Here is a 26,875-nt window from a genome sequence, read left to right as displayed (position 1 = left end):
AAATAATATTAGAGTAAACACATTAAACTATTCCAACATAGCTAAAAATACAACATGCAAACCTGAGCTGCATGAAGGATCAGCTCCTCTTTAAAACAAAGACATGAGTTCTGATTTATGCCTTTATAGGAACTATGAGGCAGACTGTTCACTGTGGCCACTTTACACTGCACCCCTAGCATAAACTGGCTTTGAAGTCAGCATTAACTGGGTGGGGAAGATTACTCAAGTGTAAAGATGATAGCAGAGCCACCATAAGGGATTTATATATATATCAGGGATTGGCAACATTTGGCACGTGGCTCGCCAGGGTAAGCACCCTGGCGGGCCGGGCCAGTTTTATTTACCTGCTGATGCGGCAGGTTCAGCTGATCGCGGCCCCCACTGCCCGCGGTTTGCCGTCCCGGGCCAATGGGGGCGGCGTGAAGCCACGGCCAGCACATCGCTCGACCGCTCTGCTTCCTGCCGCCCCCATCAGCAGGTAAATAAAACTGGCCCGGTGCTTACCAAACGTTGCCGACCCCTGATATAGATATATAGATAGGTACATCTATCTATCTATCTATCTATCTATCTATCTATCTCATAGAATTGGAAGGGACCCTGAAAGGTCATCAAGTCCAGCCCCCTGCCTTCACTAGCAGGACCAAGTACTGTTTTTACCCCAAATCCCTAAGAGGCCTCCTTGAGGATTAAACTCACAATCCTGGATTTAGCAAACCACTGAGCTATCCCTCCACCCCCCAGTTGCTGGCATAAACATGGTAAAGAGGCAGTAGCCTGGCTGCACTTGCCATGCCAATTTCTGACTGCATTTTCAGACCCTCAGAGCTGTTTGTCAGTGCTTTAATTTAGGGCAGACCTCAGGTTGCTCTAGCACAGGGGTCGGCAACGTTCAGCGCGCGGCTCGCCAGGGTAAGGACCCTAGCGGTGCGGGTAAGCACCACTCGCCACAGTTCGCCGTCCCGGGCCAATGGGGGCGGCGGGAAGCAGCACATGCCAAGGGATGTGCTGGCCGCAGCTTCCCACCAGCCCCATTGGCCCGGGACGGCGAACCGCGGCGAGAGGGGGCCGTGATCGGCCAAACCTGCCACGTCAGCAGGTAAATAAACTGGCCCGGCCCACTAGGGTGCTTACCCTGGCGAGCCGCGTGCCGAACGTTGCTGACCCCTGCTCTAGCATGACACATGGAGACCAGCTTTGCACAGAGCTACAACAGGATCAGGGTAGTGCAAAAGTTACACCACCTTTGCACATGCCCTCTTGGCCTGCATGCTGCAGATCAGCTGAAACCAAGAACTGCCCCATAGATCTGTCAAGTTAAAAGCACGTATCTTATCTTGTTATCTGAAAATTATGAATTTGGAAAAATACTCCACCAGAATATTCTGACACAGCAAAATAAAGTATATTTTTATTCTCAGCTTTCAGAAATTATCAGTTCTGTATCTTGTCTCTGAAAATTTTACTAGAATGTTAACAGTGGTCATTTCTATAAAACTATAGCCTCTGAAAGCTGTAGTGCAATAATACTTGGCAGTATTCTGTTCTTGGGAAAATCAATAAGAACAGATTGAACAATTGCTTTTGGGACTGCTTATTTTGGTGAACTTCAGCCAACTAATGCTTAATTAACAATGCCCTGAGAAAAAGTCTTACAATTCCGCAGTGTTCAGCAGCCTTTACTAGTTCAGCTGACAACTATGATCAGTGGCAGCCAAGACCAAAAGGTCATCAGTCTTATCACTGGCAATTATCATACTGTACAGACTCTTCTGAGTTTCCAATGTGGTGAAACATCTTTAATTTAAATCTTCTCCATATTCATTAAGAAGATCATTTCTAATTAATGGAGATTTCTCAAGCTAAATAGATTTTCATGAAGACCGATAAAGGGTTCTTCACCTGTGTTTAGTGAAGTAATTTTAGTTTAGTTCCCTTTCTGCAGAAAGATGACTCCAGGTCACTCCTTTTATGGCAAGTGACAAAATTAACAATTCATTTGAAGTCCATATTTTGAGATAGATTTTCTGATATTAAAGTAATATCATAAGAAAATGTACACACAAATCAAGTGATATCCATCAAAGAATTGCCATCTGCCTATCAGCCATCAGAATTATTCAAAGAAACTGGCAGGTTTGTGTAGAATATATCTAATGTTAAAAAAGTAATACAGAGAACACAAAATATTTCTAAGTAACATTCTAGGGTCAAGGAGTTATTGTAGGGTCTAGTGACAATATTTTTACTGAATATTATAAAGCACACATACATGTTAACATTTTGCATCTTACCTTCCTTCTGAAGTGCCAGTACTAGCTGGGGAATATTTTACTTCATAGGACAGAGTTTCTTTTGGCTGAAGAACAAGAATTGTTTCTCCACTAAGTGCAGCACCCATTAACACTACATCTAACTGTAGAGTTTCAGGTGTAGGATTAGTGATGGGAATTTCAATGCCAATGGTATCCTGGAAACACAAAATGAATGAATTATAGGACTTTCACTGTCAAAGAAGTTTGTTAAAGATGATGTAAGGAAGATGCTTCTGCATTAATTGAACTGAATGGCACATAGGCCATATTTAATTTGATAAATTAACATAGTGTAAATGCACCAAGAGGCAGCAGTAGCCAATCGCCCAATCATAAGTCACTTCTTGTTCCATCTAGGGTGACCAGATGTCCTGATTTTAAAGGGACAGTCTCCATTTTTGGGTCTTTTTCTTATATAAGCTCCTATTACCAGTCCCGATTTTTCACATTTGCTGTCTGGTCACCCTAGTTCCATCTAGTAATCAGGGGTTATCAAACTCTCCAGCCAACCCTCCCCGCCAATATGCCATGTAGTCTACCAAGGCCCGTCTTACATTATAAAGCTAGCCAGCACCCTATCATTGCAGAGAGAGCTAGTGCAGCCCCAAGTGACCTCTCAAGGTCACTTGCAAGGTTTCTGCAAGGCTCCTCCCTCTTCATTTTTAAGTCCCATCATAATGCTTTACATGGTAAAAAACTAAAAGTCCAACCCCACTTTGCTATCTCTCTTCTTTAACCCCTATTTTCTTGTCTATCTTTCAACTGTGAACTCTTCGGGCAAAGAGTATCCTTTCTCAAATGTTCAGAAAGCACATAGCATATCATGGGAACTACCAAAACTAAATAATATAGAATGATACCAAAACCAAGCTGGAAACAAACTGTGGCCTGGGTAGATCTACATTTACACCCCTGTATTGGATACCTACAACATGACTAGAAGTCCAGGAGAGGAAGCAGATTCCACAGAACTATTATGTTTCCCTCTTGGGCTGCTTTTGGAGCTCTGCAACAATGCACTTCATCTTATTTCAGGGATCATGGCTAAGCCACAAATGACCATATAGTAAGTTTGGCCCTATGTACTTTATACACAAGCTTTATTCCACATCAAAGATGAAATATTTCATCTGGGTAGGGATGGAGTATTTTATTCAAAGAGGTCCACTCTTTACTGGTTTTTACATGTATCACATGTATCACACACACTTTCTCCAGACAATGTCCCTTTTTCTAGTACTGCACTCGCTCATAAAAAACATGTTCCCATTTTCTGTCGTTCTCCAACCAAAGGCTGTCAATGTGCAGCACATTCTCTTTTTTTGTACATAAGACAATGTGACTCTCAGAACAGAATCTGGCCCACAGCTTGAAGTACAAAAATTGGAATCCTACCTTAATATGAAATAAGACAAAAACAGAACAAAATATCTGAGAAAATGAAAAGATAGTAAAATTTTAGCATAAAATATTTTACATCCCACTCTCAGCTGCTTATCCCTACATTGCACTTGCCTATAATTTAATACATTCCTTTACATTTACAAAAAATTGCTGCTGGAGTTGAACACACATAAAATTAATTTAACATTCTACAGACAGTAGGATTACACCAACAGTTCAAATCATTCAAGTGCCTTGCATCAGGAAGATGCAATTTAAATTTGCAATAAAATACTTTAAAGCTCAGATTAATAGTTTTTAGTGCTTAAAACAAATTTCTAAATGTATTTGCTATTTGATTGCTAAGGGCTTCAAAACAAAGCACTATAAAGGCACGTGTATGTTTGCGTTTAAGAAATATCTTTATAGCAAAAGAGAAATACTTGAATGCCTGTCTAAAAAGAAACTGTCAAAAAATGTAAATAATTTTATTCAAAATAATTTATAGTATTTCCTTAGAAACTTACAACAGAAACCTGTCCCATACTAAACACCTCCCCCTCCGTTGTGTGCATGGACGACTCTCACACTCACAGGTTTGTTATTACAGGGATGGTCATGAGAGCAGTTCCACTGGCATCTTTAGTATGTAGGTATATTATAAATTTCTAGAGTGATTCTTCACGTAAAGGGCTAGGTGCAAAAGTCATGCATTTGGACGCATAGTACCAGGAAGAACTACAAGATTTCCATCTACACATTGAAACAGGTGTTTCTCAAACAACAGGCCCAGGGCAGTACCCACCAGAGGAGAAACAAAAGAGCTAAAGCAGCAGCAATTTCCAGCCAGATTTATAATACTTTAGTTAGACTTACAGGTGGTTGTTCAATTTGTTTTTTATGTTTTGAGGGAATATTTTTATCAGTGACCTAGAAGAAAACATAATCAGTTTGCAGATGATGAAAAAATTGGAGGCATGGTAAATAATGAAGAGGACAAGTCACAGATTCAGAGCGATCTAGATCACTTGGGAAACTGGGCTCAAGCAAACAATATACTTCTTAATATATTTAAAGGAGTGCATAAACTGCCATGGCAACCCCCCAGGAAATTTAGGTTTGTTCGGCAGTCCATGTATCTATTAATGAATCTATGCTTTGTTCTTCGTGTTTTACAGGTGAATCTCAGAGGGAATTTTTTTTCTTTCTTAAGTTGAAAGTTTGAGTAGAACATTAAAAAAATGGTTTTCCCCCATTGAATTCCTCTGCCTTTCGGGGAATCAATCAGGGCTGAGATAAGTTAGGAACTGTGGGTTGGTTGTTCCCATGGATAAGCAGGTTTGGGGTCTAGAAAGAGATGAGACCAGCTGAGTAGTGCTTTGGCTCTTCTCTGACCTGCATGCAGCTAGCTTGTCAAATGCCAGGATGAATGCTCCAGTCTTGCAAAACTGCCATTGAAGAGTGTGCAAAAGCATTGCAGGGTTGCTCTGGTAAGCCAAAATGCACCTGTGCAGCAGGGACTGTCTACTTTCTGTCAACAATGACCGTAACACAGTGGTGAATGACACTTGCTCCAAGCAACAGCAATCCCAACTGTGGTATGAATGCATACGCATTGTTGGTAGTAGTAGTTAGCAGTAATTGTGTGGACATACTCACTGCATGTTACAGAGATGCAATGACTATTTCAGTGTCAAAATTCTAGGGTATAAATAGGGCTCTGGAGCCAGGTAAGAAACAGAGATTTGGATGGAGAAACCTGGGGGAACCAACAGAGATTCTACAGCTCTAATCTTATTTTGTGCTTTGTAAGCATGTCCTTTTCCCAACTCATTTTCAAACAGTCCCCTCACTGTGCAGAATCCAAACTCACCCCCTTCCTGTGGTTTTACAAACACAGACATTACTAATATTGGGGGTCAGCTCAAATCTTCTCTTCAGGCTTGACTGCTCCTAGGGATCCTATTTCTGTCTCGCTCATGCCCATGCCCAAGATCCTTCCTCTCTATAGAGTTACTCCCATCTCTTGTATATTGGGCTAGGTTAATAAACCCTCTGACCACTTAAGCTTTTCCCCAAAAAATAAATAACTGCTCCTTAAATATCATCTAAATAAATCATAGAACATGTGCAAGGCAAAACAACATACCTACCCTGGCTGAGAACAAAATGCTAAGGTTACTACTTCTGAAAAAGAATATTGCAAAGCAAATTGTCTGGAAAACAGAAACTATGGTTAAAACTAGTGAATGTTGTTTTGGAAGGACACTAGATAAAAACATGATTTATTTAGTAAAAACAAAGGAGCTTTCATGTTAATGTGTTTAGAAGTGCTATAAACATTAATAGTTAAGAACTGCAACCATTTTTTCTGACAATCTGAGACAGTTAAATGAAATTTAGTGAAAGAACAATTTACTGATTGTATATTGTTAAAATACCATGAATAAAGATAATAATTATGTACCACATATACTAACCTTGTGGAAAATAAAATACATAAATGCTTTGTCTGTTTAGGATTAAGGACACTTGCAAATAGTTATATTGCTGCTTAATAATCAGATATTTTATTTCGATAATTCAATACTTTATCATTTTGCTTAAAAGAAGAAACCTCCTATTTTCTGAAATAGTCCCTCATAATCTGCAATTTACCAACAAACATTTGAGGGGTACAGCTATCCTGGTTAAATGGATAGTGCTAATTCACACACCACAAATCTCTTATTAAGCTTGTAACACCTATAGTAAGACTGGTATTTACTCAACTGCTGCTCATATTGAAAACCAATTGTACCAGCTGTAGGTGAGTGTTACACAACCACCTTTAAGGGTGACAAGAATTCAGTTTCTATGTCCGTTCAAACTTTGTCCTCTCTGCAGAGCCTGCCAACAAGGATTCCAGTTGCGATGATATGTACACCTGCTCACCAGGAACTGAAGTGAAACAACAAACTAATTTCAGAAAGGCTACAGAACAGCCATCAGACAGTAATACCCTTTGGTCACTCTTGTCCTGGACAATAATGATTCTTTAAGTGCCAACCATGTGCTTATACTGTAATAGTGCATTGAGACAGTCCTTGCACTGATTCAAATGGGCAGCCTAGTGGAGAAACACATCATATCCCATTTTCAGTCAGCTGAGTTACTCAGCCTCAGTTATTGCATACTTTTAAAAGAAACTTTCAAATCACATTTTAAAATAATTTCCTTCCTTAGTTAAAATCATCTTACAAACCTCAAAATGACTCTTGTTTTGAACTCAGATCTGTAATTTGCTAGTTTTAGATCTTGTTTCATATGCTGTTAATTCAGATGCAGATTGAGAGAGTATGTTTTAATCATTATGGTGACACTTAATAAACAAACACTGCTTCAGGAAGCCACATACGCTCTCCCCATATAGGCAGCGTGTGCAAGGAAAGCAGCTGCTCCAGTCCATATGGTAGAGACTGGAGTGTAAAGGTATTTTAATTTTATTCTCATGTCGTTAAATGGTATTTTGGGATTGGACAGCCCTGTAATATCATTTTGGGAGACATGGGGGTGTATCCATCCCATTTGGCAGGGTAGTTGCCCCTTCTGCAATGGCGTTCTTTGGGGAAAAGATATGTCCTCTCTTGAAATATTGTTTTGAGAAGTGGGACCTCCACCCCCAAAGAGTATTTTGGCAGATGGAGCCTCTCCTCAGCAACAGCATTAATAATAATCAAAACAGCTCCCGCAGCTGTGGGGAGCCCAGAGCCCTTTAAATCCCGCCCGCAGCTCCAGCGGCTGGGCTGGGGCCGGGATTTAAAGGGCCCTTTAATTTGCCTGGGAGCCCCAGGTTGATTTAAAGGCCCTGGGGCTCCCAGCCACAGCCGGTGCCCCAGGGCCTTTAAAACTTGAGAGCTCCACCTCTTCTGGTTGAGGCCACGCCTCTTCCAGATGAGGCCATGCCCCTCTCAGGACTCCAGCAGTACCAGTAAGTCCTGTAAGTTACTTTCACCCCAGTTCATTATACTGGCCACTCAACGTATGACGTAAAGTAAGAGCTCTTGGTGCCGAAACCGGACTACATTCTGTACATTATACACGTGCACTTAATTTCCATGTCAAAGTCTGAGACCACAAGTCCACTGCATTCCCCATGTAGTTTAGATTACAGAATTACATTAGTGTTGGCCTTGAAAGATATTGCTGTAATTGTAGAAAATTAGTAAACCAAAATAAAGCATTTTGGCCTGGACAATTATACTGAGTCACCACACTTAAATTTTACTCCATTTACATGTGCTATAGAGACTTGATCCTGCAAGCTACTGAACATTGTGGCCCAAAGCACATGAGTAGTCCGTTGACTTTGAAAATGTGCTTACATACATAACTGGGTGGGACCACAGAATACACCAATTTGCAGGATCAAGTCCTGTGCTACAGTCTTAAAGGGAAAGTACTTCAGTGTAACCCCCCCCCCCTCCCCCCAAACAACAACAACAACAACAACAACAACAAAACCCTAACCAGAACTATCACAGCATACCACTGTACATATTCTGGGTAAATTATATACTATAATAATTTATTTTACACTTACGGTGAAGTATAGAAAATAAAATAAAACAAAATAAAACGAAACACAAGTGACTTTCTGTAAGACAGTATGTAAAACTTCTGGCTCTCTATCCAGAATTTTGCTGAATATCAAATTTCCAAAACTGCTTGCTCAGCAGAGTTAAGATGAGAAGAAATAGTAACAGTGAGACTATGAAGACAAAATAAATTAACCTCATTTTCATGACATTAAAAATAATAATGTATACTACATCCAAATTTGCTCTCAAACAGACAGACATATCCAGAGTAACTCGATTAATTAAAATTGAATTACTCTGGATTTACATCAATGTAATTGATATGAAAATTTAGCCCGTTATTTCAACAGTTGTTGTTTTTACACTTAATTTAGAAAAATATGTTTCTAAATTCCATATAACTAATTAGCAGGTTTTAGAAAACCTTCTAAAATGTTTACTCTCTTTCTCCTCACATTTACATTTTTGGCTTTGGACTCAAATGTAGAAGCTTAGCAATAACACTGTTGCTCTGATGCCTTGAACTTACTAAAAACCGAGATCTAGGAATACCAGCTACAGATTAAGTGACAAACTAGTATAATAATATATTTGCTCTCTTTCTCCACACATCTGACAACTATTTTTTCACAAATATGACCACTCATGTAGCAAAATATGAACCACCTTCTGATTATTGTTTAATAGTCTCTTGCCAAATTCAGCTGTAGTCTCCCTGGCATTTCATGATCTACATTAGCCCCCTTTGTGTTGCACCACATAACTGATTAATATGGGTTGTTGTTTTTTTTTTTATTTTTGGTTTTATTTTTTCAGCTTCTATGTATTTATCAACAAATTTCATTCAAACTCTAGTCATTCATCCTCCTTTTTGATAACTACCATTTTATGAGATCTGCAAAGATGTTCTGGTCTGATTTATTTGTCAAAGTGCTTTTAGTTAAAGTGGTTAATAATTATAACCTTCCCAAATTTTATTTTCTTCCAGGAAGAATGCCGCCATGATTCTTTCACAGAACATTACTTTTTATGCTACCAATTGTTATGAAAGCATACTTTTAAAACTCAAGCTTAGGATATGGTTCATAACTTCAAGTTACTCAGTTTTCAAGAACAGCTTTCACATTCTCATTTACTTTAGGATTTATGGGAAAATAATATGCCACAGTTATGAAGTAATGTTTGTGATTTACAGAGTATATAATTATAAGCATTAGTATAAAATTCATCCATAATTATATGCTTTATACCTATAATCAGAGAATAACAATAATATAATTATATGAAGCAAAGTTATTCAAAAACAATGTCAAGAGTTTAAAGTGATGTTTGATCTGCTTTAAAATTGCTATGATTATAGAAAGCCTTCAAATTCTCCATATCTAGTGGTATAGTTCAGTTCCAGGTTATGCAAGTTTTTGCTGAAGTAACCAATGCTGTGGTTCCTGAAGGCTAACAATTCTCTTGGGGTGGGATCGTGATGGCACATGGTGCCACAAATGGCCTACAGCCAGAGCAGACACCCAGCAGTGAGCAGTGTTGGTGAGAAAAGGGGGGCATTGTCTGACTACCTCAATGAGCCAATTCAGTGCATCTCTTGGGCAACCTCTGCTGGCGACCCTGTTATAGAAACCTGGCTTATAAATTAAAGAATGGCTGCTGTGTACCCAGAAATGCTTATGCACGTGAGGAGGGAAATAGCTGGAACCTATCAGTTCCCTCACACTCCCTGTATTGGCCAATGGTTGACACAGAGGTAGAGACTCCAATGTGCTCTCCCCAGCTCCAGCCGCTGCCTGTACATACTCCCCAAGCATGTTCCAAGCAGGAGAAGACGAAAAGTAGTGGGCAGCCCTGGTGCCAGAACACACAACCTCATCTTCAACCAGGACCCAAGGAGTGGCCATTCCCCTGCCAGACTAATCAAACACCCCATCCCTTCCCTGGTAAAATGGAAAGGGGCAATCTCCTATCTTAACCGTAGCTTTTACAAACACAAATTACATATTGTCTAGCAATTCAATATACATTGCCACAATTTGTAATAGGAATAATAGTATTTCATGGTATGAATTAGAAATCTTGTTTCATTCTGAAAGGAAAACAAAAAACAATGAAGGACCCTTAATGACACTTCCTAGGTTGGGTCAGTGAAATGGGTTGGTCTGGCCAGGCATTAGCCTCAAAGAGACATGCCATGTCATAGTTTTTGATATAGGAGTCTGTTGTGCTGTGAATAACTTTGAAAGGTTAATGGGATTTAGCAACTCTTCTTAATAGTCACCTAACATTTTTAAATGTCAGACAGAAAACTAATTTTTTTAATGTCACATGGGAATTTTTAATGAAATTGAATTTCTAATCGTCCGATAACTGCTCAATTATTTCATTGCCATTTTTGGCTTTTTTATGATATCTGTTAAGGAACAGGAAAAGGTTAACTAGTAGAATAATGCTTTTGATACCTATATTTCAAAGCTCAATCTTGAGAAAAGTAGATACAGAATAAGGAGTGTGTAATGTCCAGTGGCCAAAGTGTGCTAGGGGGCAGGGTAGAGCAGTAGTCAAGTGTGAACAGATGGTCAGGTACCTGGGATGCCAATCAGTATAAGAGGCAGGCTGGAGCAATAGTTGGAGTTCTTGCAGGGGTCAGTAACTGGACGATCCAAACCAAGGAACTAGGTCAGAGGGTTAAGGAGGCTAGGTTGGGTGAGGTGGCAAGGCAGAGTCAGGCGAGGCATTGGGGCAGCAGGATAGGGTTGGGTGAGGCGGCAAGGCAAGGCAATGGTCTGTTGCTCAGACAGTTTTGTCTTCCTGTTGGGGTCTTTATATAGTCCTGGTACCCAATGAGAATGCTGTCTGCCCAGCCAATAAGGGGCCTGGGGCATGGCTGCTGTGGGTCTGTAGACTGTAGCACTAAATCTGTTGGTCGGGGTGGTGGTTTAGTGCACTGTGGTGGCAAAGCGGCTAAGGACCTGACTGATCTTCTACAGTGTTAAAAACCCAAACATCAAAGGCTACTCAACCTATCCATGGTTACTTGGTCAACATCTCCCATACACTTTTTGATAAATATAGAGGTGTGAATGCTTTGAGTGATGGCAGTAGACAAGATTAACTATACTATTATGATCAAGGTATCTTAACCAGGTTGAACTCCATATATACTTACTATAGTTGGGATTTTCAAAGAAGCCTACAGGAGTTAGATCTCCAAATCACATTGAAATTTAATGGGACTGGGTGCCTAATTCCCCAAGGCTACTATGAAAATCCTAGCTTATGTGCTGTAAATCCTGAAGGAAAACAAATGGTCTCTGATTCTTTTGTGCTCCCAGGAACCAAAAGCTGAGGCAGAGCCCATGCAAAATTTTAAACCCTTTGAGGTATTAGCTGATGATGAGAGCTCAGAAGAGTTGTTGTCATTTGAACTGTTGTCAGTCCTTTGAATTAAGTATTATCTCCTATAGGAAGCCTATGGGTGGCTTGTGTACCAAATCCTGCTTCATGATATCCCCCATCCAACTTGGAATCTCATCAGGACAATTCTGAAATCACCTGCCACATATACTCTAGGTTAACTGAGGAATACCTGAACAAAATAAAACCTACACTGGAGAAGACAAATACTGAGGAAAGATACTCTGATCCAACCCCTCAGAAAGAATACCTACTTGGAAACTTCAGGGATGTGGAGCTACTGAGAAAAGATTTAAAATCAACCTTAAACTCTATTACCTACAAAACAGTGGCACTATACTTCAATATACCTGAGACTTCACCAAGTGATGGAAATATGATGCTATTAGATTTCTACATATTATACCTGTGGCTAAGTCATTCATCGAAAGTTCATCCACCACTATACAGAATCTGACATGTTCTTTGGTTGTGCTTGTGATGTCTGACAATACATGTCACTGGGGCGACAAGGTGGGTGAGGTAGCATCTTTTACTGGACCAACTTAGTGAGAGAGACAAGCTTTTGAAGCCACACAGAGCTCTTCTTCAGGTTTGGGAAAAGTACTCCTAGCACCCCAGCAAAATGCCAGTTCCTTGCATTTTGACCTTGACCTTGCATGTTGCTGTGGTGCATGGAATACCTATCCCGGACCTGAGGAAGAGCTCTGTGTGACTCAAAAGCTTACCTCTCTCACCAACAGGAGTTGGTTCAATAAAAGATATTACCTCACCTGCCTTGTCTCTCTAACATCAAAGGATAGACATGGCTACAACAACACTACATAATATATGTCACTGGCTGAAAATGTCAGGAGGTTTCTGTTTCTGAAACATATGTTCTCAGTTGATTTCAGATACTACCAATGGTTTTATTTTCCAGTACTTACTTTCAACTGGTAAAACAATTTCTGAAGTACACCTCTACCCCGATATAACGCGACCTGATATAACATGAATTCAGATATAACGCGGTAAAGCAGTGCTCCGGAGGGGCGGGGCTGTGCACTCCGGCAGATCAAAGCAAGTTCAATATAATGCGGTTTCACCTATAACGCAGTAAGATTTTTTTGGCTCCCGAGGACAGTGTTATATCGGGGTAGAGGTGTAGCTTTAAATAAACCTTTAAGAAATGCATATACATATGTGTATTTAGTAATGAAAAATATCTATTAAGCAATTACCATACATTTTGGATTTTGTAATTTCTGCAAATTTTCATTATACAGTTATAAATATACTGCATTGTTCTAAAATTATTACTAGGGAAGATGATGAGAATAATTTCTTGAAATAGTTAACTCACTTTTTCCATAAAATGTGTCTTAACAACACATATATCGTATCTAGTATTTAAAAAATTGTTCCTAACCATTTATTGTCAGACAGTTCCCCCTGTGGTGGGGCAGATTCCAACCCCAGTCTGGAAGGGGTTAAAGAGATCCTCTAGGCACAATCAGCCTCAACCTGGTGCACCTGTGAGGCTTGTCAAGCCTGGAGATGGGCGGATCTTTAAAAGGGAGGGTCTCTCTCAGTGCAGGGCGGCACTCTGAAGGAGCAGAACTCCCCAGCCTCTGGCTGTCATTCAGGGAAAAGACTTGAGAGCTTTGGCTGCCCAGGCCCTCTCAGAAAGTAGAAAGATCGGTACATTTCCATTTTCTTTTTCCTCTCTTTAGGTTCCTGAAAGCTGCAGAAGCATGCTGACTTTGTTTGGACTGCTTTAATTCTCTGCCTGCCCACCTGCCCTGTCACGCAACACCTTGAGAAGCACTGAGGACTGTGCCCTGCACTCAGACAGGAAGCATTGCCCACCCTTCTCCCTAAAGGGATGCTAGAGAGATATAGCATAGCGCACCTCCCACAAAAATTGGACTTGATTTTTCGTTAGTAATAAAAAAAGATGATTACAGCTAAATGTTGTATTAATCAGACAGGTCTTATGGTTGTCATATAGATAACATCAGTCACTTATTTCTACTTAAGTAGTGGGGACGGACTAGGACGAATTAAAGGGAGGGCACTGTATGTAAACATTAGGATACAAAGAGAGCAAGATTTCACTTCACAATTAATTTCATTTACTTTATTTAATTTATGAGCCAAATTATTTAGGTTTTACTGAATCCTTATTCAGGCAAACTCCCGCTTAAGTTAAGGAGAATTTTGATGAAAAAATACTAAGTAGCAACCTCAGGATTTGGCAGTGTATTTTTTAAAAATAAAAACTACATTTAGTACAGACTGGAAGCAGGGCCAGCTCCAGGCACCAACCTACCAAGCATGTGCTTGGAGCGGCACCTGGAGGGGGGCGGCGTTCCGGCCCGAGAGCGGGGCTGCGACCGGGCTCGCCACCCTCCCCCCGGTGCTCCGGCCAGTCGGGGAGAGTGGGGCACTGGCTGGGCTCACCGCCCTCCCCCTGGCGCTCCGGCCAGCCCGGCGCTCCGGCCAGTCGGGGAGAGCGGGCCCGCAGCCGGGCTCGTCGCCCTCCTCCCGGCGCTCCGGCCGGTTGGGGAGAGTGGGGCCCCGGCCGGGCTCGCCGCCCTCCCCATGGCGCTCCAGCCGGCCGGGGAGAGCGGGGCCGCGGCCGGGCTCGGCGCCCTCCCCTGCCGCGCTCCCTGCCGGGGGGCAGCAGAAGGCTTTTTTGCCTGGGGCGGCAAAAAAGCCAGAGCTGGCCCTGACTGGAAGCCAGATTTATTTTCTGCAGCTGGACAACTTGGCCTGGAAGTCAGCCTCTCCTCTTATTCTATAGTGAAGCTGTTGGTTGCAAGTTTGTATTGTTTTTACAAAATAATGAAGAATTAAGAGTAAGGCAGCTTCTTTTATTTAGTGGAACTATTATCCTGCTGCTGCATTGTCAAATGCATTGTGTAGCCTTTAAACTCCCTCAACATAGTCAAAAAGTTTTCTTTTTTCCCTTATAGCAACTCATTGGCTTTTAATATTTTAACAGCACATTTTCAAAATTGCATAAGAAATGCACATGGAAATCACATAAAAAGAAAATGGATTTTTTGCCCACTTCTCCCTAACCAGTTTTTCCCCCCTAGCTGCCAAGGGAGTGCAAAGTTTTGCATATTAAAACAATAACTTTTTTTCCCAGCTGCAGAATATCTGTTAAGCATCCTATTTAAATAAAGAATAACTAAACCCACTGAAGTGAGATTATGGTTGGAAAAATGACTGTAAAAATGGCAGGTTGTTATTGAGTTTGTCTGCTTCCATTGAGTTATCCAAGTTACCCCTGCTTTATTGACAAAACCAGGATTTTACTATTGTCGGCAGTGACAAGCCAATAGAACTGAAAAAGAGCAACTAATTAGAACTGTATGAAACTCATTGGCTTCCCTTTGCAGGGATTCACTGGTTTTGATCCATATGGGTACACAAACCTTGAGTTCCATTTGGAATTTTGGGTTCAGATGAATCTTAAATCTGAAAGTGTCATTCAGCCAAAAGGTGTCTGTTTTACTGTATCAACAATGTGAAACTGCAAATCTTACATGATTTGATCCAAAATCTTAAATCTGCCTGAAAGGTCTGTAAACATTTTAAATAAACAGGTCTGAATTTAAAAGGTGAGAGGCACAGACATCACAACTCAGTCACTAGCAACCCTGACTACAACCCTCCTCCTCCAAGATTCTATGAAAATCATTTTCTGCCACTGAACAATGGACAAGTTCACATTCAGGATGGAATGCTTCAGAGGGAGAATGACAAACACTAAAAGTGATAAATGATTAAAGCCATTATAAAATATTTCACAAAATGTACATAGGCAAGACACATGTAGCACTATTTTTCAACTCCTTCATTAAAGCATATGGTTGACTTCATTGTCACTATAAAACTTTTGTTTTAAGTTGCATCCTGCAGAGGGCTACACAGTCTGTATGGCTAAGTCCACCCAGCAACAGCACAGTTTCTAGTCTCATCCAATATTAATTTTATTTTTCAAGCTATCAATGTATCTCTGCATTGCCTATAATCACGATGCATTCAAGACCCAAAACTATCTTAGGAAATCATATGAAACTGTTCTTTTTGCTTATTTTTACAGTGCTGCATTCATGATGCAAGTCACCATGTACCCAGAAATGAAATTACTATTCAAAGAACAAATCAGGAGAAGAGAGTATGGCAGGCAGGGAGGGCGGGGGGACCTGAATTCTAATTGTATGAAGCCAAACCATAGTATCCGTTCTATATTTTTCTAGGGAAAGCTTCTTGCAGCAAAGCAGTGCAACTGTTATTCTATTCATAGAACTCATCAGCATCCATTACAAAAGCCATTTTTTCTCATTTGCTTACAAACCAAACAGAAAATAGCACTTCTAGATGATAAAATGAATATTCTTCTAAAGAAGTTGAGAAAAACATTAGCCCTGGAAAAACAAAAACACAACACTAAAATATCTCATTCAAAGGCAAAAAATGCCGACAAAAATAAATCTAGACAGGCTAATCTCAGTATCATATCAGAAATGCTAAATAATGAACTATTCAAGCTTTACATATTTAAATGGTTTATAAAATACAAGCCGTTTTATTCAATGAAACAGTATAATAATTCTTCCAAGCTGATTAACAACGTTTTATTATGTTTTTGATGGTTAAAGAAAATATTTGCCTAATAATCCAAAAAATGATTAAGCAATTTTTAAAAAACAATCATGAAAGCCCAAGTTTATTAATAGTGTGCATTGTGCAAAAGTGGAAGGCACCTAAAATAGATTTCTCCTGTTCTGTATAGCTCTAGTACAAAAGCTGGTTGAAGTTTTTTATTGAATCCAGCTCTGAGTGCCAATGTGTGAAACAGATTACAGCAGAATAAAAACCACATGAGAGAGAGTGTGAAAGATGGTAGTTAATGAATGATTATAAATAAATGTTTAAAGTTAGCAAACGACGGCTTATTTTTAGTTTACATTACTGAATTTAAATTTAGCCCCAGAATATTGGGTATTTTTAGCCCAAAAAGTGAACTTGTGTGGTCTCTCTATAAATTTGTACAATATTCCATACAGTGGAAGTTATATATACTGTTAGTGCAATGCCACAAAACTAAACCTTGAAAACTATCTTACCAGAGCTGCACACTTCACATCCAAGGTTCTTTCAGGTGCACAGGGTATACAATTAATCTCCAAGGAAAACCACACTTTGCAACATGAAGAATTTCCTCCTGTGTAAACAAAATAGAAGAAAGTGTTTTTTACAAATCTGTTCTTGAGACAATGTGTGAAATCTTAGCCCCATTCAACTGAATGGAAGTTTTGACTTAAGCGGGGCCAGGATTTCACCTATTAATATTTGTAATTAGCACTGAGGCATCATTTCAAGAAAATCACAATCTAGTGTAAGTATTGCCATTCCACTGCATTCCTTGTTACTTTATCTTGTAGATTTAATTTGATAATATGATTAACAGATGCAATCTGAACTGAAATATCACTTTTAAAAATTAACTTACTCTGACACTTTTTAGCTATTTTCTGCATATGTGCATTGCTTAAACACAATCCAAGAATAATTAAAATAATCTTTGCATTAAAAGGCTGTTCTACAGTATTAAACAAAAATATTAAAGAACAAAAAAAATACTTAGAATAAAATTTTTACCTTAGCAGGGACAGTCCTCCCTTGCAAAGTCTACACAGTATATTTTGTTTCACAGTTGCATCAAATTTTGCATCAAGTTTTCAAACAAGGTGACCTTAGTTTTAAGTCTTGTGGCTATGTGTAAATCAGACACATTAGCAACTGACAAATGTATGTGTCAAAACATTCTACCATAGGAATTGCCATATTGGGTCAGACTAAACATCTAGCCAGTTTCCTTTCTCTGACAATGGCCAGTACCACGTTTTGCAGAGAAAGATGCACGGAACTCTGCAGTAGGCAGTTATGGAATAAAATGGCCATAGGAAAATATTCTTCCGAAACCCCGTTAAATAGAGTTTTGCCTATTTTCTGAAATATGATTGTTTATATCACATATAAATCTCTTGTATCTCTCTTCCTACATGGTCCAGAAGGCAGCAAAGAGAGAATTTAGGGGGTTCTGCTGCTATCTAGAAGAGAAACAAACAGCACCAGAGTCTTGGAAGCTGACTTCCTGCACAATCAGGAGAGAAAAAAACTTTATTGATTATCTCATTTCCCATATTAGAGGTCACTTGCAACTATATGCAACTATAAATATTAGAAACTTGATTTAAAAAATAGGAACAAATTCTGCAGAAATTGATGGATTAAAAGGACAATACATTTACAAGGAAAGCTTGATGCTCATCACTGTTAAGTGGGCAAGTGGATTTGTTAAATCCTGCTTGGAATGTACTATGCTACTAGGGCCAGCAACAGGAGAGTGGATCCTTCCATTAACTATTGCCAGCAAGGTCAAGCACTGCCCCAACTCTGCATCTGAAGTGTCTGGCGGTAGAAAGGCCCACACTTCCCAATGAAGATATTTTTATAAATGCATGGAGTTTAAGGCCAGAAGTGACCAACAGATAAGCTAGCCTGATCTGTATATCTCAGGCCATTAAATTTCCCCCAATCATCCCTATATTGAGCTCATTAACTTGTTTGTCTACAGGATATCTTCTAGAAAGGCATCCAGTCTCAATCTGAAGCCATCAAGAGTTGGAGAATCCACCACTTATCTTGGTAATTTGTCCCAATGGTTAAGCACATTTACTGTTAACAATTTGTGCCTCATTTCTAATAGAAATGTCTCTGACTTCAGATTCCAGACATTGGATCTTGTTATACCTTTCTCTGCAAGCTTAAAGTGCTCTCTAGTAGCTGGTATTTTCATCCCGTGAAGGTACATATACTTATACACTGTAATCAAGTCATCACCCAATTTTCTTTTTTTTAATAAATGAAACATATTGAGCTCTTTAAATCTCTCACTATCAGGCATTTTCTTCAGCACTTGCATCATTTTCATGGCCTTTTCCTGCACTCTCCAAGTTTTTAATAGCCTTTTAAAAATGTTGACACCAGAACGGTCTGCAGCAATCCACTATAAGTCTCACTGATGCTATATGCATAGGCAAAATCAATGTCCTAATCCTACTCACTACTCCTCTGTATATATATCAAAGGATCACATTAGCCTTTTTTGCCAGAGTATTGCACTAGGAGCTCATGTTGAGTTGCCTGTCCACGCCAACCCCTAGATTCTTTTCAGAGTCATTGCTTTCTACAATACTGTTCCCCATTCTGTAGGTATGTCTTGTTCCTTGCTGTATAAGTTTGCATTTGGATGCACTAATACACATTTTGTTTGAAGGGACCCAGCTTCCGAGCAATCCAGATAGCTCTGTATGTCTCCTGGTTCTCTTGACTAGTTTGGGATAGGGACTCCATCAATCTTCACGTCAATCAAAAATTTAATCAGCAGTGACTTTATATTTATGATGAGATTACTGATGAAAATGTTGAATGATGCTGGGTCTAGAACTGATCCCTGTGGAACTCCATTAGATACATCCCTATTCTATTATGATTCCCCTCTGACTACGTTTTGAGAGGTTTCAGTTAGCAAGTTCTTCATACATTTAAAGTGTGCTCTATTAATACTGCATAGTGATAATTTTTTTTTAAATCAGAACAACAAACACCTCCTAAAAGTGTAAATATATTAAATGGATGTAGTTACTTTTACCAACCAAACTTGTCATCTCAACGAATAAAATAAGGTTTGACAAGACCTATTTTTTCATAAACCCTTGCTGTCTAATTATTTATCTGTTCTTTACAATTGAATCCTGTTTAGCTTTTCCATTATTTGTCTGGGATTGGCTAACTGGCCTGTATTTACCCAGGTCATCCCACCTGTCTTTCTGAATATTTGTACAACATTAACACTTTTCCAGTCTTCTGGAATTTCCCTGGTATTCCAAGATGTATTACAAATTAACATCAGTAGGACAGAAATCTTCTCAGCCAACTGTTTTAGGACTCTTTGGTGCAAGTTACCTTAGCCTGCTGATTTAAAAATGTTTTCTAGTCAATTAGGTTTAATACCCTCTTTGGTTACTAATGTACTACAAAGTATTTCAGCATCCTGCTTCTTTCCAAATACATAACAAGAATATTGACTGAACATTTGTGGCTTTTCTGCTTCATTATGAACAATTTTACCACCTCCATCTAGGAACGGTCCTATACCATTGCTAGGAATTCTTTTGGTCCTAATATATTTAAGATCCTTCTTATTTTTCTTAGGTCTGAAGCCACAGATTTTTTCCATGCTGTCTTTATCTTCCCTTATCAATTATCTGCACTTCACCACACTGATGACCCTGACATGATGGTGGTGTGATTACTGCTGTGTGTTGCTAGTGCTGCTGTTCTTAGAAGAAAGTGCAGTGTGTTGATTCCCCAGACCTTGATGTTGTTCACAAAGAAAAACCATAGGCTTGGTTCAGTGGAGAAGGTTTATTGTTGATGAAGCATGGTACTAGCCCTGCAGCTCAATGGTTACAGATACACTAATACATGTATGCTCACAACAATGGTATCAGCTCAATCAGCAAAACATTAAGCTGTCCCCTAGGCTAGCATAAGAATGCCCCTTCTATGACTTCTCCTTTTATACATTGATACAAACAAGTTACATATTACATTCCACATGTTGCTAGTTACTACCCTTGTACCTGCTAGTTCGAACAAAACATCCTCATCCATTATCCGGTCATCCCATTCTTATCTTACAAGTGGTCAGTGTGCTCTTGTACCACCTCTTGGAAATTTGTTTATGTAGCCACTTGATAACTCTGGATGTTCTAGAACCATCCTCTCAGATCAGGAATGTGCTTACTTGGTTAGCTAATATCTAGTGTTTGGCTATTTTGCTAAGGCCAGGCCTACTACGATTCACAGCCTTTGATTCACACTGTTTGTTATGCCAAGGGCTTAACACTAAACTTCCTCTCATCAGTGAAAATATCCAATTCCTCTTGCTTGTTACCCAGATTCCCAGCACGGATATTTAAGCAACTGAAAATTTTCTTCTCTTCACTTTATTTGTCACATCTGTCCAAAATGTTGGTGACACAATGAATTTGAGTTTGTAATGCATTTACCTCCTTATCACCCCACCTTTACATTAGCAGTTTAATGCCATCCTGGCTGCTCCAGCAAGTCTCCAACCGAGATTAGTCTCCCTGTCTATGAAATGGGGACATCCCAGTCATACAGCTCTGTCCCCCACTGGAATGTGGACAATGCGCCACAAAATTCAGACCTTCAGCTTTACACCATTCACAAAGCCAATAGTTCACCTCCACTATTTTCTGCCTTCTCCATTTTCTCACCCGTGTGTTTCAAACCATCTACATCAGTGCCCCCAACCCATCTTTCCCACTGAATAGAATCTATAAAATGTAGGTATAACTACAGCCCTATGAATGTACTAACTCCCAATGCCTACACTGGCACTACACACTCCAGTTAGGTGGGTGTGAAAGCACAAGACCCAGCATGGGGAATTACACTGTGTGGGAAGTGGAGAGTTTTAACTACATTTAACATAAGCAATTCAGCAACTTCCTGTTGAAAAGATATTGTTTGTTTTGTTTTTTTGCAGGCTGACCTGTCTGCCAAACAGACCTGCAGATATTGTTGAATATCATATAGGCAGTTTATATAAACTCTAAAGAGCTGGTACCTTTTACTCAGGGAGAACACAGCTGAATAACCTTCTCCTGCAAGAATAATTTCTTAAGATTTTCTGTCTGTCTTATGCACAGCCATTTGTAAATTTTTAAACATAACTGTATAACAAACTCAAGTAATGATATTATAGATATATAGGTGCATCCTGGGAAAAATGAATTACAGGAGTTACTAAACTGTAGCTTATAATTTAAGGACAGCAACTGGATGCTGAAAAGATTTTTGTGTCACTAGACCTTTTCTACAGAACACAGGTTTTGCCCTGGTTAGCGCTTGCCTTGAGTTCTAAGCTTTTCTCTTTCTTTCTGGATTTTGTGTGTTTGTTTGTTTTGTTTTGTTTTTTATTGGTGACAGAAATATCTACACATAATGATTTCATTCCAGAGAAAAAAATACATTAAATGAACATTAAATTTCATGGTTAAGTACTCAAAAGTCAGGAAATTTCAAAATTAAGGTTGGATGTGCAACTATCACTTGAATTCAATGGTTGGAGGACACGAAAAACGAAGTGTGAATCAAACAAACTTCTATCCTCACTCCTCCATAAGCAGTAAAATTGAGTGAAGATTAAATTCAGCGTTTCTTTCCATTCAGTCTAATACCACCTATGACTAGGATTAAATCAATAAAAATATGTTGTAACTTTTATGTCCATTACTTTTTTGAAGTGTTTATTAAAATGTAACTCAAATTCTATATTCTGGCTATCATGAAACTGTGCCATATACTCAATGACCAATCCCAACTGAGAACAACCAACTACACCTCTACCTTGATATAACGCGACCTGATATAACACGAGTTCGGATATAACACAGTAAAACAGTGCTCTGAGGGGCGAGGCTGCGCACTCCGGCGGATCAAAACAAGTTCGATATAATGCGGTTTCACCTATAACACGGTAAGATTTTTTGGCTCCCGAGAACAGCATTATATCGAGGTAGAGGTGTATGTGATTTGTATTACACTTTTCCATTCCTTTCAAGCAGATTCCATCCTGGGAAAACCATGTTCTTTTGAACAATATGGGCAATATATTCAGCCCCAGAAAGCATAAGGTACAGTGGCCAGGTAGAAAGGAATAACATGGGAAGAAAGAGTTTTTAGAAGTGCTCAGTTCCAAATCTCTGCAGTTCATCTTTTTGGAACTACACACTCTATGAAGAAGTGATTTTTTTTTTACTGTGAATTTTTAAATGTTCATACCTTTTTTGACTGCTATCATTTTTAAATGCACTTTGCAAATACTATGACAACTCAGCAAAAACTACTTACACAATAAGTTTTATAGTTTGTCTGGTTTTGTGATGTAGGTCTTTTATTTTTTTAACTGTTAAGCGTTAACAGTTCCCCCCATTGCTAAACACATTTTTTATTCACCATCCTTAACACAAAAAACTTTTCAAAACATTCGCCATTCCCCAGCCATGGAAAGTTTCAGTCCAAAAGGTGACATTTTCAGACATTTATGAGCAAATCAAAACAGGGGTTCATAATAGAAAACATACTGCAATGATACAGACATACCGTGTGTGTGTGTGTGTGCTCATTTATAAACTTTTGACATTTTAAATATATTTGATATCTTTCTTCATGACTTAGTGATAGTACTTTGAAGTATTCTGAGGTAAACCTGTGTTTGATTTTAGTCTCATTCCCTGTTGTCTCATTCTCTGGGGCTTCACTGACAACAACAAAAAATCCCTAATTTGCCTGCATACAACCACAGGGCTGTGATCTTGTCAGATCTCACAACACAAGCAAGATTAAGCTTGTTCAGTACTTGGATGGAAGACTGATAATGCATCGCAAAGCATTTTGGAGAGGGTTAAAGGTGTGTGAATGGAAAGTGGAAGATTCCTTTGCAGGATGGACTCTGACTACTAGGCCATGCTGCCCTGTACCTGCAAGCTGCTATATTGACTCTAGCCGCTAGGCCACGCTGCCTTGTGTCTGAGGGCTGCTGTATTGACTCCGGCCATTTCGCCACACAGCCCAGAACCCAGGGGCTGCTGCTTTTACTCTGACCCTTGGACCTCATCATGGTGAGGCCCAAGACAGTCAGGTAGACTGTAACTGCGGTGTCAGCACACCCACTATCAACCCCGAAGGGAGATGGGGTGTGCATCCACTGCCACACTAACAAGCACTTTTCTTTGATTCTGAGCTTGGCTGCTATAAATCAGAAAAATAAACAGAAGTTGCATGAAATTCTAAGAACATTTATTATTCATGTTTTCCTTCAAATTGAAGGAATTTATCTCAACCTTTAAAATCAAGACACTTGAAAAAGAAAGTCTGAATATTTATTTCCAGCATTTGTGTTTGAAAATCTGTAGTTTGCTCTATCCAAAGCACATTACAAAATTTAAGTTTGCATGAAAGCTTTAATTAGGTCTTCAATGAACTACTCTCGGTTAAATTGTTCAAGCCTCTCAAATAGGTTACCTAGCCTTATTCCTGTTCATTTGACTTTCCAAATCGTCAATTTTCTCCAAGTGAATTTTAACTTCTTTTTCCAACTCAACCATTCTGCTATCTTGTCACATTTCTTTTTAATATTGCAAATGTGTTTTTCACTGGTGTCCACATATTCTCTTACTTTTATTATGCCAGTTTTCAAACTATTATAGAGAACTGGTCAATGCATTAGTGGTAATACCTAGATACTTGTAATCTTCTATTATAGTTTATATGACAACCCGAAGAGTTAGAGATCATACAAACTCCTCCATTATTGACCATACCACACTTTTCCAGTCTCATTGAACCAAAATACATTATCACAATTATAGCATCATTTTGTCTCTTTTCCCACAACATGAAATATAATCTATCTCTCTCTCTCTTTTTAACTTCTTCTCCTCCTATACCTACTAAGCTGGTCATGACTTAATTGGACTGAAAGTGGTCAGGAATTATTCTGATAATGCTGCAGATCCAACAGTGCTTTGGAAGAATATATTGGATTTTTTTCTAGCTTATGTATCATTGATAACTTTTTCAGAGGAGTTCTAATTATAGAATTTTTATTATGAAGATTACATAAGATGCAGGGGGAGACAAGCTTGATTTTCTCATCCACTGCTGAATTTGCAATTAGAAAAAGCAATCTAAAAAGCAACGTTCAATTTGGAAAATGAACAAACTTGATATGGAAATAATTGTAAGCAAATGAATATTTCATATTCATAATGCCAGTTTTACAGAGTATCACTGTGCTTTTAAATACATAAGAACAGGATTTCACAGGACTGTTGTTCTCTTTCAATGCATATATAGAGACAAGGTGGGTGAGGTAATACTTTTTTTGGACCAATTTCTGTTGGTGAAAGAGACAATCTTTTAAGCCACATGGAGCTCTTCAGGTCTTGGGAAAGCATTCCCAACATCACAGCAAAATGCAAGGTGCATACGTAGCTAGCACATATTGTAAGGGACCATTCAAGGTAGAGTGGCCTGTTAACCCCTCTGCAGACATAGACAACAAGAGGGGGTTAGTGGGTTACAAATAGCTGTAATAAACCATAATAATAATAAACCATATCCAGTCCATGATTTTTGGGGTATAGCACAGTTATGAATGTAAGCTCCCAGGCTCATCTTTTGAAAGTGTAGCTTGAAATCTTGTCTCTCACACCAACAGAAGATGTCCCAATAAAGATATTACCTCACCCACCCCGTGTATCTAATATCCTGAGACCGACACACCTACAACTACACTGCATAATGCACATGCACATGCACACCATTACTATTATGTGACCATTGAAGACGTAGACCCCTCTGGCATACACTTAAGCACTGCATTCATTAGTAAATCCACTGAAGCCTTTGTAAGATTGAGGCCATAGTTTATGAGAAATTATGAACTGATAAATAATGGTTGTATTTAAAGTGAAAACAATGCCTTTTCTTCTCTTTTCTTTTCTTTTTTTTGGGGGGACGGGGGTGGGGGAAGAGAGCAAGACTGATACTACTGTAGAATCGTCTACATTAATTTTAATATATTATCTCTTGAATTCATATAATACTGCATATAATGCTTTATGTTGCTTATTTTTCAGGTTTGTTTGGTTCTAGAAAACTAAGAATTCTATTACAAAGAGCTAAACTTCATCTAGTTCCCTTGCCCTTACATTTTATTCTTATGTTAAATTTATAATCCACTCTTTCTAGAATTCTCAGGAAATGAATACATTTTATGGATTATTTTAAACTCAATTACCATATAACATTTTCTGTCAGAGGAACATTTAGTTAAAATAGTGTAAGATTGGTACATAGCAATGGCTTTCACAAAAAGGTTTTGGACACCACCTATGGTAGTTTTTCTGGACAACTAATCTATTCATATCTACTAGATGAAAATTACAACTTTTATGTATTGATAGATCCAGGATTCTATTGAAAAACATTTCTCAATTAAGTCTTTTTATTATTGGTCCTAAGCATCTCTTTCTGTCTCTACATTTAGTTTCCAAGTGTAGAAAATTGTTACGTAATATATGGAGAAAACTGCAAATTACTCACAGATAAAGAAAAATCTTATAATGTTAGGATGTTAGATGATCAAGATGATGTAAAAAGGAAGGCACTAATGTTCAATTCTGCCATGCAAAGAACCAGTTATGCTTATAAAGGCAATGCAGTTGATTATATTCTTCCAGAGAAGTTATGAAGTTAAGATTGTAACCTTTATATTTCATATATGAGCTCAAGAGTCATTTAGTCTAATGCTCTTTTTTTTTTCCCAATACAATTTGCTTTATAAACTGAGTGGAAACAATGAGTCAATAAGTCCTTTCCAAGCCCATTGTAGGAGGTAAAAAATGTATTTAGTTTCTAAAGATTAATTTTTAAAAAATTATTTAATACACCTCCATTATAAGGTGTCATAAATATAAAAATTTCAAGTATATTGAAAGACAGTTCCAGTTCAATTTACACATGGATGTCAGGGTCTCATTAAAGAAACTGCTACAACATTCACTGCCTATTAAAATGTCTCAAGAGATACACTCAAGGGGCCAGATCCTCAGCTACCGTAATCTGTCACAGCGCCACTGACTTCAGTAAAGTTACAGCGATTTACACAAGCTGATGATCTAGATCAAGGGATTTTCATCACCCAAAACTATGACCAAGATTTTCAAAAGTGATTGGTAATTTTGGGTGCCCAACTTGAGACACTATATATAGTTTTGTAGAGGGTAGGTACTCTCTCTGCTATTCAGTACAAAATTAACCTAGAAGAATCAAATAGCATGGCCCAATAGAAAACATTATACTAGATTTTCCCAGAAGTTTTTTCTCCAACGGCTGTATTTTCCATCTTTCAGAGTTTAAAGGTTTTTCAAAAATAACAAACAGGAATAAAGTATGCATCATCTTCATTACTGCACTACTGTATCTGTTCAGAGGTGTCACTCTACCCAA

At 38.8% G+C, this 26,875-nt stretch overlaps 1 protein-coding gene across 1 annotated transcript in view; it reads right to left on the bottom strand.

The window, feature by feature from the left end:
* The window catches only part of CFAP47 (cilia and flagella associated protein 47), a 643,784-nt gene that overhangs the window by 195,678 nt on the left and 421,231 nt on the right, over positions 1-26,875 (bottom strand). The window contains exons 51-52 of the mRNA XM_054005907.1: positions 16,828-16,925; positions 2,298-2,473 (exon numbers count right to left, since the gene is read on the bottom strand). Coding sequence (XP_053861882.1) covers positions 2,298-2,473; positions 16,828-16,925 — 274 coding nt within the window. The remainder of the gene's footprint in view (positions 1-2,297; positions 2,474-16,827; positions 16,926-26,875) is intronic.

Source organism: Malaclemys terrapin, chromosome 1 (genome assembly GCF_027887155.1).
Source record: "Malaclemys terrapin pileata isolate rMalTer1 chromosome 1, rMalTer1.hap1, whole genome shotgun sequence".
Classification (NCBI taxonomy): Eukaryota; Metazoa; Chordata; order Testudines; family Emydidae; genus Malaclemys; species Malaclemys terrapin.
This window is presented reverse-complemented; position numbering and strand designations above follow the sequence as displayed.